This window comes from Mytilus californianus, unplaced genomic scaffold, assembly GCF_021869535.1.
Source record: "Mytilus californianus isolate M0D057914Y unplaced genomic scaffold, xbMytCali1.0.p SCAF_7, whole genome shotgun sequence".
NCBI classification, from domain to species: Eukaryota; Metazoa; Mollusca; class Bivalvia; order Mytilida; family Mytilidae; genus Mytilus; species Mytilus californianus.
In genome coordinates this window covers 74981672-74998737 of record NW_026262723.1, presented here as the reverse complement: position 1 = coordinate 74998737, position 17066 = coordinate 74981672, and the positions used below count along the sequence as shown (strand labels likewise).

The 17066-nt window shown below is 31.0% G+C and overlaps 1 protein-coding gene across 6 annotated transcripts in view; it reads left to right on the top strand.

Annotated features, from left to right (window-relative positions):
- Positions 1-13120, top strand: part of LOC127708474 (myosin heavy chain, non-muscle-like) — a 64671-nt gene extending 51551 nt beyond the window's left edge. For 4 of the 6 annotated variants that reach the window (XM_052213348.1, XM_052213345.1, XM_052213344.1 and 1 more), the window contains 12 exons: positions 237-389; positions 809-976; positions 1260-1372; positions 2203-2383; positions 2766-2978; positions 4063-4442; positions 4882-5005; positions 6050-6258; positions 6504-6612; positions 7293-7462; positions 8965-8997; positions 11915-13120. In XM_052213348.1, coding sequence (XP_052069308.1) covers positions 237-389; positions 809-976; positions 1260-1372; positions 2203-2383; positions 2766-2978; positions 4063-4442; positions 4882-5005; positions 6050-6258; positions 6504-6612; positions 7293-7462; positions 8965-8997; positions 11915-12026 — 1965 coding nt within the window. In that variant the 3' untranslated portion in view covers positions 12027-13120. Of the gene's footprint in view, positions 1-236; positions 390-808; positions 977-1259; positions 1373-2202; positions 2384-2765; positions 2979-4062; positions 4443-4881; positions 5006-6049; positions 6259-6503; positions 6613-7292; positions 7463-8964; positions 8998-10783; positions 10799-11914 lie in introns of all 6 variants that reach the window. The other 2 variants (XM_052213349.1, XM_052213346.1) reach the window with 2 other exon arrangements.
- Positions 13121-17066: the final 3946 nt, after the last annotated feature.

Genomic DNA, 17066 nt, shown 5'->3' with positions numbered 1-17066 from the left:
CTTTTTACAATTTTTTCTATAAAAAGGGAAAACATGCCATGCTTTTATCATATATTATCATAACTGGATTTCTTTTTAATATCAAATGAAGTTTTAATGCATGGAGGTGCAAAAAAGTGATGAAATCAACAATAACTTTCAAATTCTGAAAATGTCTGGAAATATTTTCACTGTTTGTCTATTTATTTGAATATTCTCTGTTTTCAAAGGTTTACAATAAGTAATATTATTTTCAGGAACAATTGCAAGAGGAGACCAAAGGTAAACTGGCAGTTCAGTCCCGGTTACGACAAGCCGAGGACGACAACCAAGCATTTAAGGACCAATTAGAAGAGGAAGAGGATCAAAAAGCAGCATTCCAAAAACAAATATCTGATTTACAATTTAAGGTTTGTGCACAGAATCTTTTACAGTTTGTAATATCAGAGACTTCTGAAAAATAAGTCAAAGAATGTGATGAATCAAAATTGGAGGAAAAAAAAAGATTTGTCACCTTTATAGTAGTCATATACAATGGTATCCCATTGACTTTTTCTTAATAAGAATAGAGATTACCCGTTGTCATATAATGGTTGATGTATTTACCTTCCATCAATGCAGAACAGACATGAATTTTTATTCTTTGTCATTTTTTAACAGTTTATTGTCAGCAGATATTGTTATTCCTAAGTACAGTAATGTGTGGGTAATTATTCTGATCTACATTTGTATTTCAATGAAAATAAACATGTCTGTATATCATCTGTAGAAATATTGAAATGTACATATATTTTTCTTGTTTAATAAATAATATCAAAATGATCACTAGGTAACAGAATATAAGAAGAAGGCTGAAGACGAAACCAAAGTACAAGAAGCCTTGGAGGAATATAAGAAAAAGACAGACAGAGAAATGGAAGCAATGAATGCCAAATTAGAAGAAGCTAAAGCAATAAATGACAGATTGGAAAAATCCAAGAAGAAACTACAGCAAGAGGTAATATATTGGTTATGAAAAACAGCTGATTTACCAAATTTGAAATTTAATTGGGATTGATTTCTTCTTGGTAGTTAAATCTTTCTTTTATTATTTGCAATTACATAACATTAGCATTTATTAACTTTTGTTCACTTATTCAACTTTACAGTTAATGTATCAAGTTTCTTCAAATTCAATGAAAGCGTTGTTGCTGTAAACTTTTTTTAGTGTACCCAGTCTTTAAACTAAAACTACAACCAATAGTTATCTCTAATTTACATTTCTTGTTTGCTGTTTTCAGGTAGAGGATGCTAATGTAGAATTAGAGAGTCAAAGGTCAGCATTTACACAGAGCGAAAGAAAACAAAGGAAATTTGACCAGTCATTAGCAGAAGAAAAGGCAGTGTCTGAGAAGTAAGTCTTATTTTAAGAATGATTGAATGAACAAATGTATTATGGTATATAGTACATTAACATAGAGCTGTTAAGGCTGACCTGTGAAATGTGTTAAAATGATCTTCATTGGCTTTAGCTGGAAGTAGGCTTATTTTTATAGAGTAGTTTTTTATATGAAGATGAATTCCATGTGGTTTGGGCTTGCAAATGAAACCATTCGATGACATCCAAAAAGCTCTGCCCATTCACAATACGAATTGTTCAAAATTTTTTTTCATGTTGCAATTTGAATTTATCTGCTGTGGATTAATTTATATTGTAGTTATCAATTTATTGCAGATTTAAGAAACTTAGTTATTTCGTGGATACTTGAATTCATGTTTTTTTTCACAAATTCTGCATAAAAGATTACCCGTATAGGAAATTTGTATTTTATAGAACTTTTATACTCCTGGTTCACCTTTATACTGGAAAATTCACAATATTAGGAGTAATAATACCCTACAAATAGTGATGAACCCACAGTAATCAAACTGATCAACTGATGAACATTTTTAGTCCTTTGCTAGTGAAAGGTTGCAAGTATAAAGCAAGTGCACTGTAATAAGAATATTCTTACCATCCAATTTTAGTGATTGACTCAGTTTTTAATGAGAAGTTGGAACAATTTGATTGATTGGTAGAATAAGGGTACTTTGCAGAGTTTTATTGAAACCTTTGGTAAAAATATAACCATTGCTATAGGGAAAAATACTGTCTTACAGTTTAGTTTGTGATTAATTTACCGAAACGTAATATTTAAAAAAGAAAAAACTCATGGATAAAGAAGAATCTTTCTGTTTTATCAGATTAGCACAAGAGAGAGATTTGGCTGAGAGAGATAGCAGAGAAAAAGAAACAAAGATCCTGAACTTGACTAGAGAATTAGATGAACTAAGGGAATTGTTCGACAAACAGAAGTCTTTAACTACATCTCAACAGAGAGAGCTGGATGACCTTATGTCCTCTAAGGATGATGTTGGCAAGAGTGTAAGATTTTACCTTTTTATATACTTAGATGTACACTGTATAGAAATACAGTACTCCATACTCATTTTGTGATGAATCAATAAAACTTCATATGTCAATATGCATATGTTTGCTAATCTGCAAAACTTTTTATGTGCTTAAAAATGAAGGCAAGAAAAATAAAGCAAAAAACACCAGACACATGCTTTCAAATTTGGTTTGCTTCAGCTTTCAGATCAACATTGCTTTCTTGTACCAAAGTAGGTAAATTGGTCAAAATAACCTAATTGACAGGAAAATTTTGTCTGATTTCAATTTTTTTACACTACACTATATCAGTTTTTGTATTCAGATAGTTTTCCAAATTATTAGGTGCATACTTAATTGTCAATCATGATTACAGGTTCATGACCTTGAAAAAGCCAAGAGAGCAATGGATGCCATGTTGGAAGAACAGAAACAGAAGATAGAGGAGCTGGAAGATGATCTGCAGACAACAGAAGATGCCAAGCTACGTTTGGAAGTCAACATGCAGGCCATGCGGGCTCAATTTGACAGAGATTTACTTGCTAAAGAGGAAACTGTTGAGGAGCAAAAGAAATCTCTTCTTAGACAGGTAATTACTTTTATGATTTACTGTAAATTCAGAAATTATTGCGTGCATTTATTGTTGTGATTTTTGTGGAAAGGACAAAAATGCGCAATTAATTATTGCAATTGCAGGAAAATCTGAATACAGTTATTAGTCCCCTACCGACAAAGTCGAGGGGACTTTAGGTTTGCACTCCGTCCATCTGTCTGTCTGTCTGTCCATCTGTCAGTCCGGCAAATCAGTTTTCCAGACTTTTTTTCTTCGTGCTTGAAGATATTGATTTGATATTTGGTTTATTGATTTATCATGACAAATTACAGGTCAAGGTCAATTTTCACGATTTTAGATTTTCTCTTTGTTCAGTTTCCCTTTCCCTAAAATTAAATTTTTGATGAAATAATTATTAATTAGTAGATTTCTGTTCAAAGGGAAATAACTCATTTTTTTAAAGATTTTTAAAAGACAAAATGACATTTTGGATTTTTTCCCTTTTCTTTGGTAAATTGTTTGAAGAATTTAGTGGTAGGTTTGTTTGTCATTCTTGAAGATATTGATTTGATAATAAGTATATAGTTATCATGACAAGTTACAGATCAAGTTGGAATTTTGTTCCAGTCTGATAATTTTGTGCAGAGTTATGATCTTTGGACATAGAAAATTCACTTAAATAATCAGTTTTCAACAGTTTTATTCGTCATGTTTGAAGATTTTGACTTGATATTTTTATGTAGTTTACACCATGACAAGTTATAGATCAAGTTAGAATTTCGTTCCATTACAATGAATTTGTAACCCATAGGGGACTATGTATTGCCATGCAATACTCACAAAATGCTTGTATATATCTGATATCAGAATGCGAGTTCTTATTATTGCGAGACTCACTTAATCGCATTATTCACATTAATAAAAACCTCACAATAATTTCTGAAGTTACAGTAACAAGTTTAAAAAATCATTCATTAATTAATCTTAATAGTTCTAGTGACTATAAATCATTCATTAATTAATCTTAATAGTTCTAGTGACTATTTATTACTTTCATAACAAAAACACAGCACATTTAAAAGGTTGAACATTCTGTAATTTGTTTATAAATATTTTTCAGTTGAGAGAGATGGAGGCTGAATTAGAAGATGAACGTAAACAGAGGGCTAATGCTGTCAACAGCAGAAAGAAATTAGAAAATGATATTAAGGATCTTCAACAACAAGCAGAGTTAGCTGTCCGTGTAAAGGAAGATGCTGTCAAACAGCTCAAACGTGTTCAGGCTCAGATGAAGGACAATCAGAGAGAACTTGACGACGCTCGTCAGTCTCGGGATGAAATGCAAGCCTCCATGAAGGATATAGAAAGGAAACTTAAGAATTATGAAGCTGACGTACTGAAATTACAAGAAGATTTGGCAGCTTCTGAGCGACAGAGAAGAAATGCTGAGGCTGAAAGAGATGAGCTTCAAGATGAGATTGGTAGCAGTGCTGCTGGAAGGTTAGTTATTAGTAGCAATATCAGACATTTATATTTTGGAGTTAACGTTTTTGGACTGATTAAAAAAAAAAAGCATCAGACTTTATTACTTTTTCTTAAGAGTCCATCAGAAAATCAACATTTTTAAACTGAAAAAATAAAAATTATTGCTTTTTCTAAAGAGTTTGTACATAAATAAATCAAAAAAGTAGGGACTCTTTACCTTTTCTAAACCCTGGCGTGGGCTATTTCTTGAAACAAAAAATGATGTTGTAGAGTTGTTGAGCAAGTACAAACAGCAATGCCAGGATAGAAGTTCCTTTTCATTACGTCTTTAGCCTATAAGTAAATAAATGTAAATGCAGACAAATGTGTCAAACCAATATTTGCATATTATATAAGCATTTCTACCATATCCAGAATCATAAAAGTTATTTCAGAAATAAATGTATTATTACAGATCTGCATTCCTGGATGAAAAGAGGAAGTTCGAAGCTCGTATTGCACAGTTGGAGGATGAATTAGAAGATGAACAAACCAATAGTGAAAGCTTGGTAGACAAAGCTAGACGAAGTCAGTTACAGGTAATGTGAACAAACCAATAGTGAAAGCTTGGTAGACAAAGCTAGACAAAGTCAGTTACATGTAATGTGAACAAACCAATAGTGAAAGCTTGGTAGACAAAGCTAGACAACGTCAGTTACAGGTAATGTGAACAAACCAATTGTGAAAGCTTGGTAGACAAAGCTAGACAAAGTCAGCTACAGGTAATGTGAACAAACCAATAGTGAAAGCTTGGTAGACAAAGCTAGACAACGTCAGTTACAGGTAATGTGAACAAACCAATTGTGAAAGCTTGGTAGACAAAGCTAGACGAAGTCAGTTACAGGTAATGTGAACAAACCAATAGTGAAAGCTTGGTAGACAAAGTTAGACGAAGTCAGTTACAGGTAATGTGAACAAACCAATAGTGAAAGCTTGGTAGACAAAGCTAGACGAAGTCAGTTACAGGTAATGTGAACAAACCAATAGTGAAAGCTTGGTAGACAAAGCTAGACGAAGTCAGTTACAGGTAATGTGAACAAACCAATAGTGAAAGCTTGGTAGACAAAGTTAGACGAAGTCAGTTACAGGTAATGTGAACAAACCAATAGTGAAAGCTTGGTAGACAAAGCTAGACGAAGTCAGTTACAGGTAATATTTCAGTGGATCTTGAATAAAACGCGATATACAAAATTCTCCATGATCTGAGATTAATATGTCCATTTTCATGTTCCATTTTCTTTGCATTCATCATAATCATAGCCGCCCATCTTGATCCTCGGTCATAAACCTATACTCAGTACTTTTGATCTGTTGATTTCTGAGTCTGAATACGATAATCATGCTCGAAAGTTCTATGACCGCAAGGTCAGGGCTCATTTACTGGTTGTGGGTTTTATTCCTTGAACATTCATATTCAGGAGTAAACATAACAGTTGCTAAATCTTTGTTCTAGAATTTACCAATAGTATATATTCTAGATAAATATGTGTTATACTACTTTAATTGGAAATATAATTAAGAAAATTGCCAATATTGGTTTTTGTAGATGGACATACAACTTTCATTTCTTTTCCTTTATACAGGTAGATCAATTGACAGCTGACTTGAATTCTGAGAAAACAGTAACACAGAAATTAGACAACCAAAGGACTTCATTGGAAAGACAAAATAAGGAAATGAAGGAGAAATTAAATGAATTAGAAAACACATTACGTACTAGAACTAAAGCTACTATTGCATCACTAGAAGGAAAGATTAGTAGTCTAGAAGAACAATTAGATATAGAATCCAAGTAAGTTCACAACTTGAAATTTGGTCCCTCATTTTTATATCTTTTTGACTGAGATTATTGATAAATGATGGAAAAAAAAGCAAATCCAATACAAATTTGACCAATATGGCACAAATCTAAAGCTGATATTGACACCCTTTACATTTATACTTAAATGGAGTTTGGGGTAATTTCCGATATTGACATTTCCAACCACACATAGTTTAATCTGTCTCTAAATAATATTTTTAAATATTTTATTATAGAGAAAGAAATGCTATGCAAAAGGTTAATCGTAGACTAGAAAGGAAATTTAAAGAAATGACAGTACAGGCTGAGGAAGAGAGACGTCATGCAGATCAAAACAAAGAGCAGGTATGCTTCATTAGTTTATAATCATACGTAGATGTATATGTTGTTTATTGCTTCACCAGCAGACCGTTTTTTTAAGTATATTTTAGAAAAATAATAATTAGAGTAAGATGAATTTTGAAGTTTCATTCTAATGTCAGTTCCAGTTTGTATTTAGCAAAATCTGATCAATTATTTTATGTATGTATATAATTAGGGTGCACATACAGTTTTTGCTTTAAAGAAATTACAAAGGATTTAATGGAATACTTGACTTCACCCTTAGATTATTGGGAACTAAAACTTGGACAGTATAATGTTATTAAGGCCCTTTACTGTACTTTCAGAAGGGCTTGGATACAACACAATCAATTTCGTATCACATGTAAAAGGCTGAATTTTAAAGATATTCTGAAAGAATTATTTAACACAGAACTGTGTAGAAGTAATGCATGGATGGGAATTTCATGATTTTATTAAATAAATGTTGGCAAAGTTTCCAAAATAGCCATTGTTAACGATTTTTCTGATAACTGTATTTAAAAAAAAATTCTGATTTTATCTACATAGCTTTTTCAGTGTGAATATGGAAAAGAAATGTTTAGTTTTTACTGTTTTTTTACAAAAATTCCTCATCTTCTAATTTAAACTGAATTTCAGTGTCTATATGTACAAGCAATTACTATGAATTTTATGATATTTAGGCTGATAAAATGATGAACCGTGTTAAAGCTCTGAAGCGTCAAGTTGATGAAGCGGAAGAAGAAATCACACGGTTAAATGCACAGAAGAGAAAGATACAGAGAGAATTAGATGAACAAATGGAACAGAATGAAACAGCTTCTAGAGAAATTAATCAATTAAAGAAATACAGGTAAAAAAAAAATTGAAACTGCCCATATATCAGTTTTTCAACAAAAATTTGCACAAGAGATCTTATTTGGAAATGATAAAGATATGGAGTCTATTGACATGTTAAACAAGAGAGTAAATATGATTTAAAATGGTAAAATCATTAGAGTAAAATGTTGGGGGTAAGCTCAGATTGGTTTAAAGTCATTGTTTCAAACATTTGCATGACGATTACACAGCAGTATAAATTAACACATAGTTGCATGTTATTTAACTGTTTTGAATATTTACACATATATTTTGAAAAAAGCACTGTGTTCAAATGTGACTTGTATGATTCTTAATGTGTGGATTCCAATTTTTTTTGGTTTGTTTAAAAAAGGGTAACTTTCTAAGGGTTTAATGGTTATTTCCTGCATGGCCACTTCAAGTTGAAGTCGGGTATCCAATTGACTCAATCAATGTAAAAGTCGGTACTCCTAGGTTTTTGTCCCACGTTTTCTCAACTATTAATTAGAAGAGCTTAATATTTGTCAGTGAACTGCATCATCACTGTTTGACCCATATTCATATTTGTTTCTATTTAACATTTGCCTTCCAAAGTTTTATAGTTTCCATTGCATTTTATTCAACAACTAACTATAAGAAGTTAGTTGTTAGTAGTGAGCTTCATTGAGGTTTGCTATACCTTTTGAAACTTGCACATATACTTTCTCTTCGACAAATGCATCTATGTCATATCGGTTAAAGCAAGAAATAAAGTTGTCCCATTTTTATTAGCTACTTCATATCAATAGTTATAGTTAAATTAAAATGTCAAGCTTGCCTACACTCTATAGCTCTTTTTTTCAAACTTGTTTTTGTTTACTTCCAATTTTCTGAATGCAGGTCACTGCGTGGCCCAATCTTCATACCCATTAGAAAGCTACTTTTTATTTGTTGAAAATATATTTGTCAATGAAATTTCATTTAACCACTTTTTCGGATAGCCAAAAAAAGATATATACATGTACATCAAATCAATAACAAGTTGCAGGGGATCTCCACAACTGGTGTTGGTATTGTTGAACATATGGTTGAAAGATTTTGCCGTGGTTTCACATGTATATCAGGCTTATACTATGGGAGAATAAGGGAAACAAAGGACCTGTTTTGTGAAATAAATTTCTCCAGATGGAAGTGGATATTCTTAAACTCTTCTTTTTCTTATGCTTTAGCAAGTATCTCCTTTGAAACTGTAGTTTACCTACATCTTCTGTTATACATGGTTGAAACTAGCCTTCCTTTGGTGCATTGTATCAATCAAATGATTCAGATTTGTATCCCACAAATAATGAAAGTGCAAATCCTGCCAAAACCAATCATTTAGGAACTTAAACATTTTGTTCTGTTTCAATTGATTTGAATGATTTATGTCCTTATACAAGATATAAGTTTATACAGGTTTTTTTTACCTATGGGTTGGTTTGGAGATTTTGATGTATTTTTACAATTTTAATACTTTGATAAATTCTATATCTTCAGGTCTGATCGCTACATTCACTCTTTGAGATACATGTAAATAACATAGTGTATATATTGTTTTTTAATTTGTGTGACAAATTTTATAACAAGTTTTCTAAAACCTTGAAACATGTAGATTTTGAGATTAAAAATGTGTTGGATTTCATATTAAATTTATGTAATGTTATTTCTGTAGAAGTCATGAGATTAAAGTCTGGCTTTATCAAATTATCTGATAAATTTATGTTATTCAACAATAATCAAAAAGATACTTTTTAAAATAAGTTTTTCTTTTTGAACCTTGAATGTCTTTGTGGTATCTTTGACCCTCTCTTTTACATCACATTTTATAAGTGTATAGTGTTAAAGAATGTATGACAATGTAATAACCAATATTACAATGTATGACAATGTAATAACCAATATTACATTGTATGACAATGTAATAACCAATATTACATTGTAATAGTAGATAACAGAGGATTGTTAATATGGAAATAACATTACAAAGTTTTAACATATCTAAAAATGGTGTTCAGTTGTAGCTTCAGATATATGTTTATGTGTGACTTACAAAAACTTTGTGATGACCCATTAGTTACAAGACTTCATTAAAATTCAATTTATCCATTATTTATCCAAGATTTCAATAAAATTCAATTAAAACAGTTCAAATTTCAGATGTAAATGAGAATCAGAAGTTTTCATTTCATATTGAATATTTGACATGGAATCAACAAAATGTAAGAACACAGTACACTTGTTGTGATTTGATTTATTGATTGTTGTCTCCCTAACATCACCTTGACAAACAGTGGATTAATATTGCCACACATTACTTATATGCAGCCCTTTGTTCAAAATAACTTTAATAAATTCAAAACATGCTGCCATGAAGTTTATTGTTCATTGTAAACTTTGTATGAAAATTTATAAAACAGTGGATCCAATGAAACTTTACTTGTCTTTCAATTCCATTTCATCTAGGAGATTAGTACAATCCTAGAGGAATTTAATATTAATCTGATAGTGATAAAAATTCTAATGTTTAAATTTTACTTACTAAAACAGTATGTGATGGTTGAAACCATACAGAAGTAGTACAAAAAATACATAAAGTATATCTATGATACATTAACACCTGAAGTGAGAATAATGTATATTTTTGGGGTTTTTTTAAATGATAGATGCAGACGGGAGGAGAGGGGTGTTGGCCCTGACATTTAAATATTTCAATAATTGAGCTATCAATAGAGTAAATATAGCAAAAGAGAAAGCATCTATGAATTAGCATAAATTTAAGAAGAAAAATTTTGCATTTTGCATGATGATATGTTGGTAGCCAATAAAATAATAAAGTAGATGTGTTGAAATTCTAAAATTATAAACTTTTGTAAGCTTATTATTTTTTAACCAGTTTTGATCGTTTAAATTATAATGAACTTGAGAAAGTGTTTTCTTGACATTTTAAAAGGACACAACAATATTTCCAATACTTTAATAAACGTGTTATGTGTCATATTTTTCATCTCAGAAAGAATTTGTTATAAAAACAGAATAAATAATTGAAACCTTCTAGGTAGTTCCTTAAGTATGAAAAAAGTAACCCCGATTCCAATGTAGCCCTCTCTAACAAGCTTCTTTGGTAAGGTTGTAAACGGAATTACACATTATAATTTCTTGCATCCAAAGTGTAGTTTGACCACTTCTTCTAGGCTAATAAAGCTCCAAGATGGAACTGGAGTTGAAAACACGGAAATACAATTATTGTATCCACTGTAAAATCTGAAGTGATCCATAGTCAATGGTCACATTTATAAAGATTTGATATTATTCTTAGTGTTAATGCGAAATGGTAAGTTCTTTGCATGTTGCATTATCCACATGCCCGTTTCTGCAAATTTGTTTGGTAAAATGTTAATCATTTGTGCATGGGTTTTTTTTCCCTCAAAAACCTTATTTAGTATTACTTTTGTTTTTTCAAAATTCTGTTCATACCTCAATTTTTATATTTTATATGACAAATGTTTTAACACTTTACAAGACATTTACTTAAAATAGCATATTTGATGTGTATTTGCTTGAACATCAATAAATTAATCAAATAAAAATCCTTTTTCAATTATTCATTAATTATGAGTGGTATATTTCCTTTGCCAAAAAATTCGCTCTGCATATGGTAGCAGTTTTAGTTGGTATGCCTAGCAGTTTTGTTTGGCAGATCTTCATACAAATTAATTCTGCATATAGCATCACCAAGCTTGAGCATCCATGATTGGATAATAGCATCTTTTTGGCTAGAAAAATAACGTGCACATAACTTGTAACTTTCATGAAATCAGAAGTGCAAAACGCTTCATTAAAATAAAACTATGTTCATCTTCTTGTGTTGTCTCTCTATGTTGTATGAATGTGATGTGTGATTAATTTTTCTTGCTGTGCCTAAACTTTATGTAGTGTATATGTATATTGATCATATTAATATTCAAGTATTTAGTAAATATAAAATGCATTGATCTATTAATAGACTTTTAGTTCAGTAGCGACAAGGTATAAACTTTTAGAATGGTGTTATTGACATTTTATATAAAATAATTTACTGTTAACTTTTTGTGTTGAGAAGAAAACTTAAAATGTCATTGAGAATTTAAAAGATTATTTTATATATTCAATGCATTATTTGTTGGGAAATTCTTTGTCACACATGGTCATATATCTGTATTTTGAAATATTTGGCAGTTATTTATTTGTATGGAGGTGAAGTCTAATCACCTTTTCAGTCTCTACTCCATAAAGATGTCTTGGAGGTTAACTGGTGTCTTTAAAATATTTTTGCATGTTTGAAACACTAGAATAATGTTGGATTTGTCACAAATTACTTACAGCATGGGTGGAGCATGATTAAGGAGATATTTACATACCTTATTTACATTTTAATCAGCATTTTAATGTTTATTATTATTATTTTTAGACCAAGTGCTTCAAGAGCTGGAACTCGTTCAACTGTCCTGTCTTCCCTTAGAGCTGGTGATCTTGATGATGATGACGATGCTGATGAAACTAAAGAAAATGCTGAAGCATAACCATAATAACTATTATATTTAATTATTTAGTTGTTTATATTATTTAAATGTTATTATAGCTCTCACAGCTTTGCCGATAAAAACAAATCGTCTTTTTGTTTTTGTTTCTTTTTTGTATGGTCTTATGTGACCTTTGTTTTGTTAATTTTATGTGAATGAAGTATTTTTATACAAAAGAGATCTGTAAGCCTTTGTTAGGTTTTCTAAAGAAGTGTGCCAAGTATGGTAAAGTTGCAAAGCAGATAATAATTAAAAAAAAAGCATTTTGTATGGCAGTGCTATAGATATTATTGCTTATAACGATATTTATGTATATTTTGAATCATATTTCATGATTTTGGACATATTATTATATGATAATTGAATATATCATTATCATGATTTCCATCCGCTGAAGATCTTTCAAACTATGAAAAAAATATAAAATTTGAAATTTGAAGAAAAAAAAATTGATTCATGTCTGCAAAATGCAATATTCTATCAAGTGCTATATAACTATTAAATAGTTGCTATTGAGTTGTATATATTAGAAAAGTTTCATCTTTATATGGACCATATGTCTAGTACCTCTACTGACACATGAAGGCTCACAATGGGCTGTATTTGGGGCCTTCTTATGTGATTGAAAATTAACATTCTTGACATTCTTAACAGTATTTATTTCATATCAGAAAACATTTGTTGACATTTTGAAATGCTGGAATTTCATTTTTTATTATTAGGCAATAAATTTGCTAGTTAAATGTTCTTCCTGATGGTTAATTTGGGGGAAAAAATTAAAGTGAAGAATGTTACATGTACATTAGTTTCCTAACCTAGAACCATTTTTCATACATGCATTCCAGCAGAGTTTTATTTGTCCACAATATAATCTTATTTTTATAAATTGTTAGTGATCGGTCAGTGATATGCAATGGAATATAGGGAACAATATTTTGAATATTTTTTTGTCATCATTATTTTTTTTTGTATAAATTGATATACATTGATTATTTAGATATTTAATAAAACATTGCTTATTGCTAGCTAAAACAATATTCATGGTGATAGCTCTGCTATTTGGATGGACATCTTGAATAAAGAAATGTAACCAACTTCTTGTGTTTCATTTTTCTGGTTGATAATTGTCATAAATAAAATGGGAATTTTATCAATATTATTGTAATATTTACAAGAATTTCTTTCTTATTAAAGAAAGCAGATGATCGTTAATTTCATCAGAGCCAAATTAAATAAAGTATTTATTTTTCATGTCCTGTGTCTTGGTATGGTTTTAAAAAATCTAGAACATCAGAATAATTACTCATGAAACCACTTGGTCACTTTGAATTAAGTTGGCAAGAGTACGTCAAATTTATTTGTTCAGTGTATGTTCACAGGTGTTAATATGTCCTTTGATTGAGTTAAGCTATTTCAGTTGATATTTTATAGTGTGTCTTTCTATGTTGCGATGTTACACTATTGTTTCAGAAAAAGGGTGAAGGTTTGGTACCATTAAAACGTTTAAACCTGCTGCATTTGTTTGCACCTGTCCTAAGTCAGGAATCTGATGTTCAGTAGTTGTCGTTTGTTGATGTGGTTCTTAAGTGTTTCTCGTTTTTTATATAGATTAGACCATTGGTTTTCCCATTTGAATGGTTTTACACTATTAATTTTTGGGGCCCTTTAAAGCTTGCTGTTCTGTGTGAGCTAAGGCTCTATGTTGAAGACCGTACTTTGACGTATAATGGTTTACTTTTATAAATTTTGACTTGGATGGAGAGTTGTCTCATTGGCACTCATACCACATCTTCTTATATCTATTTATGGAAGGCCCAATACAAGAATTGATCATTTCATTTTAATCACAAAAAAAGATGGTAATCAGAGTTAATTCTAAATTTAAATCTATCAGTTATGGCATTTTTTTCTTTGCTAGGAAACTAAAAAGCCTTAATTGGAATTTGATCTGGTGGTCTGTTTGTTGAACAGTATATTTTTCTTTTGACCAATATTGTTTCAAACATTGGGGGTAGAAAGTATTGAAACTCATAGACAAAACTGCAGATCCTATTTGTGACATGATTAACCCTATCTGAAGAAATCCTTGATTTATATGATTGTTATATTTTGAAATTTCTTCTCTTTTGTAACATTACACAGTGGGTCAAACAAAATATAACAATTTTTCCCGTTGATCTAAGTGATTTTACACTGTTCTATTTAAAAAAAAAAGTCGTGAAACATGTATAGAATAACAGGAATTACCAAAAATATTAGACAATACAACGGACTACACCAATCACCAACAATTTTCCTAATGCTTGTAGTTTAAAGGTTTGGTTTGCTTGCTTGCTTTGTTTGTATAAATGTTAGCTGAAGCATTGTAATTAAGATTGACATCTGCAATCAATAGATAGGCGGGGCTTCAGATTTTATACATTATACTCTGCTTTATACTTTACATCCAATAACATTTAAGTATAATGTATACTGAAGCCCTGCCTAACTATTGATTGCAGATGTCAATCTTAATTACAAAACTCCACCATAATATATACAAACAAAGCAAGCAAGCCAACCAAACCTTTAAACTACAAGCATTAGGAAAATAGCTCTAAATCAGAAACAAGACATGAAAGAATATCATTATACAGAATTAGTAATAAGGTATTGATTTGATGATGGAGGAATGGATGAAAGACTCAAATTGTAGGGTTGCACTAAATGTTTCTTAAACACTAGAGAATAGTCTTATACTGAACATTTAAATATACTGGTGTAGAAATATAAAATGGGGAAAAAAAATCATAAAACAACTCAATAATGAAAGGTTCACAACTTCAAAAGCTTTTCAAACTTTCTGTGAATTCCAAAGAACTAATAAAATCCTCCAACAATTCATTAAAAGCAACTGCACAAATGCAATATATATATGCAATCATTCTGTGAAGTTTCAATGATCTGTGCTGGAATCTGGGAGGAGTTAATTACACAAAACTGGTATCCTGATTTGTAAATTTGGCTGAAAAACGACCAAGTTCACAAATCTGGAAAAAGCAAAAATCATTTCTCTGACAATTGCGCAACTTCAACATGTGTGCAATATATCTCTGACGGTTCAGGGATCGGAGTTGAAAACTAGGAATTGATTACACAAAATGGTACTAGTACCATCTTTTGTAAATATTGTGAACAATTCCATAATAGCAGGTGCTTCAACATGTATGCAATCTTTCTGTGAAGTTGAAGGGATCTGGGTGGAGTTGATTACACAAATAAGAAATCCACTTTTCACCATCCGCCAGTCTGCCCATTCACGCGACATCACTGTCCTTTAAGCCGTTTTCTAACTTCATCCTAACAGACCAACATTGTTTCTTTTAACCTGGGAACAGTATATCTAACTATATATATGTTCCTGTTTTAACTCCTCTTCAGAAAGGGTACCTACATCTGGCAAATGTCAATTGATTAACACACGACTTACTTCTCCACTGTTCACAAACTTTCTTACAAATCAAGTGAACATGAAACTGTTTAGTTTCATTGAAGATAAAAAAAAAAAGAAGGAAAAAATGAAGGATACAAGATGCTAAGAACAATACAAACTGATCTATAAATCTATGGGCGGAAGAAAGAAATAAACAGAAATGTATCTGGATTTCCCTCAAACTCTTAATTTTTTTTATCTATACTTCGAGTTTCTTGTGAAATTTTTGTTAATCTGTCAGGGAAAAGCATATATTATGCATGTAAAATAAACACTAGGTAATATTATTTTTTTGAAGACCAAGTATGTGAAGAAAGGCAAATTTGCAGCAATTTCTGCTCCAGCTATATTGGAAATATACTATTTTAACCTAGTTTCAGGTAAAGTTCTATTTCTGCTTTTTAAAAGTAATGGACCTACTTTATTTCTATATTAGAATTTCAATTGCTGACTTAACATAGAAATTACCTAAAATTGCACTTTTCTTGGAAGTTCAGTAGGTCTGATATCTGTAAGCGGAAAACTTTGAAAAGCAGTTTGGCAATATCCAATGATTTTTTTATTTTTTTTTATCAGGGCTTGCTGCAACAAAGAACAATACAAGCAGTAATAGTTTTAATACAGTTATTAAAGACGAGCATTTAGATATCAAGTCAAATAAGCTTTATTTGAAGCCAGTAAGGCGAATAGCAAATGGACATTAGCTTGCATTGAGCTTTCAAACCAACAGACATTCATGCAAATAATTATGTACACTATACTTTACTGAAAACTGCAGAACATACAAAAACACGAAGTGGCAATTAAAAGCACACAAACCATACTTATAAAGTAAAACACATGTATGCATTTACAGATTAAACACAAAGCAGAAAGCATTGAATAAGACCATAATTGCAGAACAAGCACACCAACCATTAATCTTAAGCATAGTTCCTCATTGTAATTAAGTCACAATGCCTAAAGGCCTATATAATATTTAAAGAGAAAAAAAAACAAGTGCCATCCTTACCAACAAATTACCGAACTTTTCCCACTTTTCCGGTAGCCAAATCCGGAGAACTGTTGTAGTGTACTTGAAAGACTAGTTAATTTTCATACCCTATGGACTGCATTGATAAATGCCAATAAAATTGTATATCTATTACGTTATTTTAGAATCAAGCCTGATAAAACATGTGGTGCTAAGCTGTCCGTTATTCAAAAGTTTGCACATTAATTAATGTATTCTTCTTGCTTATAAGCTTACTCTTAAATCGGTCCTTGTGTCTGTTTTTTTTTAAGATGTCTTTTGTTCTTTGTGTCGATCTGAAGCGTCCAGTCTTTTTCAGCTTAAATTAACAGTTTATTCTTATGTTGTGCTGTCACACTTCTGTCTCAGGGATGGAAAGGGGGCATCCCTAATTGCAACAACTCCAAATTTCCCCCCTTCCTCCCCCTAAATTTCTTCCTAGACAAAAATCATTCAAAAGAAACTTTTCTAGCATATCCATATTTTATACTCCCCTATACTCCCGGTTCCCGCCTCAGTCCCCGACCATGTTTGAAGGATGAGCGCTCTCAAGCAT